This window comes from Nuphar pumila, chromosome 9, assembly GCF_984573655.1.
Source record: "Nuphar pumila chromosome 9, dmNupPumi1.hap1.1, whole genome shotgun sequence".
Lineage (NCBI taxonomy): Eukaryota > Viridiplantae > Streptophyta > Magnoliopsida > Nymphaeales > Nymphaeaceae > Nuphar > Nuphar pumila.
In genome coordinates this window covers 93,098,494-93,100,139 of record NC_143257.1, presented here as the reverse complement: position 1 = coordinate 93,100,139, position 1,646 = coordinate 93,098,494, and the positions used below count along the sequence as shown (strand labels likewise).

Genomic DNA, 1,646 nt, shown 5'->3' with positions numbered 1-1,646 from the left:
ATACATTTGAAGGGCTGTATTAATATCGATTAATAGTATGTTTGAAGGTAGTTATCAGCATCCATAGCTGACTGTTTTGAGCTATTAGGTAGATTTGAGTTGCAGTAACTCAAATGAGGTGAAACAACATATGATTTTAACTGTCTCAGAAACTGCTATTGCAGATTTTCTGTAATTTAGCCTGTTGTTACTTCTTGCTTTAGACTCACCTGCATTGGCATTTTAGGCCTTTCCCCGCACACATTTCCTGTCAAATGGCTCTTCTGGGATCTGCAGTTTCTAGCGAGGTTGGGTTGCGGTTACTACTGTGCCCACTTGGCTCTAACATTGTCATTCGAACAACTTGTTGTTCAGTTGGAGTTGCTTTGTTTGTATACTCCACATTCAAGGCCATAGAAAGGAATGATCACAAGGAACAAGAGAAGTGGCTGTCTTATTGGGCAGTATATGGATCATTCAGCCTTGCAGAAATGTTTACAGACAAAATAATCTCCTGGTTCTCCTTGTACTATCACATGAAGTTTGCATTTCATGTTTGGCTTCAACTACCATCCATTGAAAGTGCAAGGCATTTGTATATGAGGTATCTGCGTCCATTTCTACTAAAGCATCAAGCTAAACTCGACCAAGCAGTGGGTTTAATCTATGATGAAATGGGCAAATTTGTCACTTCCCACCAAAAAGAATTCCAATTTCTAAGGGTCATGTTGCAGAGGTCTATATTTGCAGTATACTAGTCTGTATATTCATATTTTGGCCCTTGGCATAACACTAGTTTCTTCATATACTTCAGATTCAGCACCATATCACATATCTTTTTCCCATACACAGTTTACTTCATTATATAGCATATGTTCAGTATCTTCATCTAACATGATTTGATTTAATTCCAATCAGCCATTGCATCTTTGTAGTGCCTCAAATCGATATACCACGGTGCACATTATTCGTTGTTATATATCCATTGCCACGTCTATACCTGGACATTTTGATCTCAGCATTATCAGTTATCTCCCTATATATTCATCACCTGTTATGCATTTACTGCACACACAACCATCGTTATCTTGAGACAGTCATTTGTTGCACCTCCATTCATTTGCTATCCCCAAAGCCGTCTTTCATATCATTGTTGTACCTATCATGGCCAATCCCCTGCAACTTTATTGCATTTGTCCATACATATAGCATTTCATTTACTGCGCATATTCATTAATTTCCCTGTGTCTTCCATGGCAACTCAATTGTTATGCATTTACCCATCCCCTTTTCTGCAGGAGTACAGTCTTGATAATGAGCCATATTCGTGTATGAATATGTTAATATCCATTCAAGATTTCTGGACCATCTTTGGCATGCTCGTTTATTGATATACAGGAAATCTTCATACCAAATTTTACTAAGAAATAGTTTATAATTTGGGAATTATGGTTTTGGTAAATCATGTACAGAAACTGTGTATACCCTGTATTTTTCGATCTATGCATTTAGCCATTACATAAGGAATTTCAATTACTATGTATATTTTCTCATTATATGTACACATACCTATATATATATATATATATATATATTTTTGTACATATACATATATATATGTGGATGTCTTCATATACCTTAGTTTTTAGGCATAAGCACATATGTAT

The 1,646-nt window shown here is 35.9% G+C and overlaps 1 protein-coding gene across 1 annotated transcript; it reads left to right on the top strand.

Moving 5' to 3' along the window:
- The first annotated feature begins 254 nt into the window (after positions 1 to 254).
- On the top strand, positions 255 to 737 carry LOC149828706 (HVA22-like protein k). Its single transcript, XM_090017120.1, has one exon. It carries the CDS (start codon positions 255 to 257, stop codon positions 735 to 737), a length of 483 nt encoding a protein of 160 aa, XP_089873246.1.
- Positions 738 to 1,646: the final 909 nt, after the last annotated feature.

What these genes read in the sequence shown, in the direction of transcription:
- LOC149828706 (XM_090017120.1), top strand. Translation starts at nt 255, where the DNA reads ATGGCTCTTCTGGGATCTGCAGTTTCTAGCGAGGTTGGGTTGCGGTTA.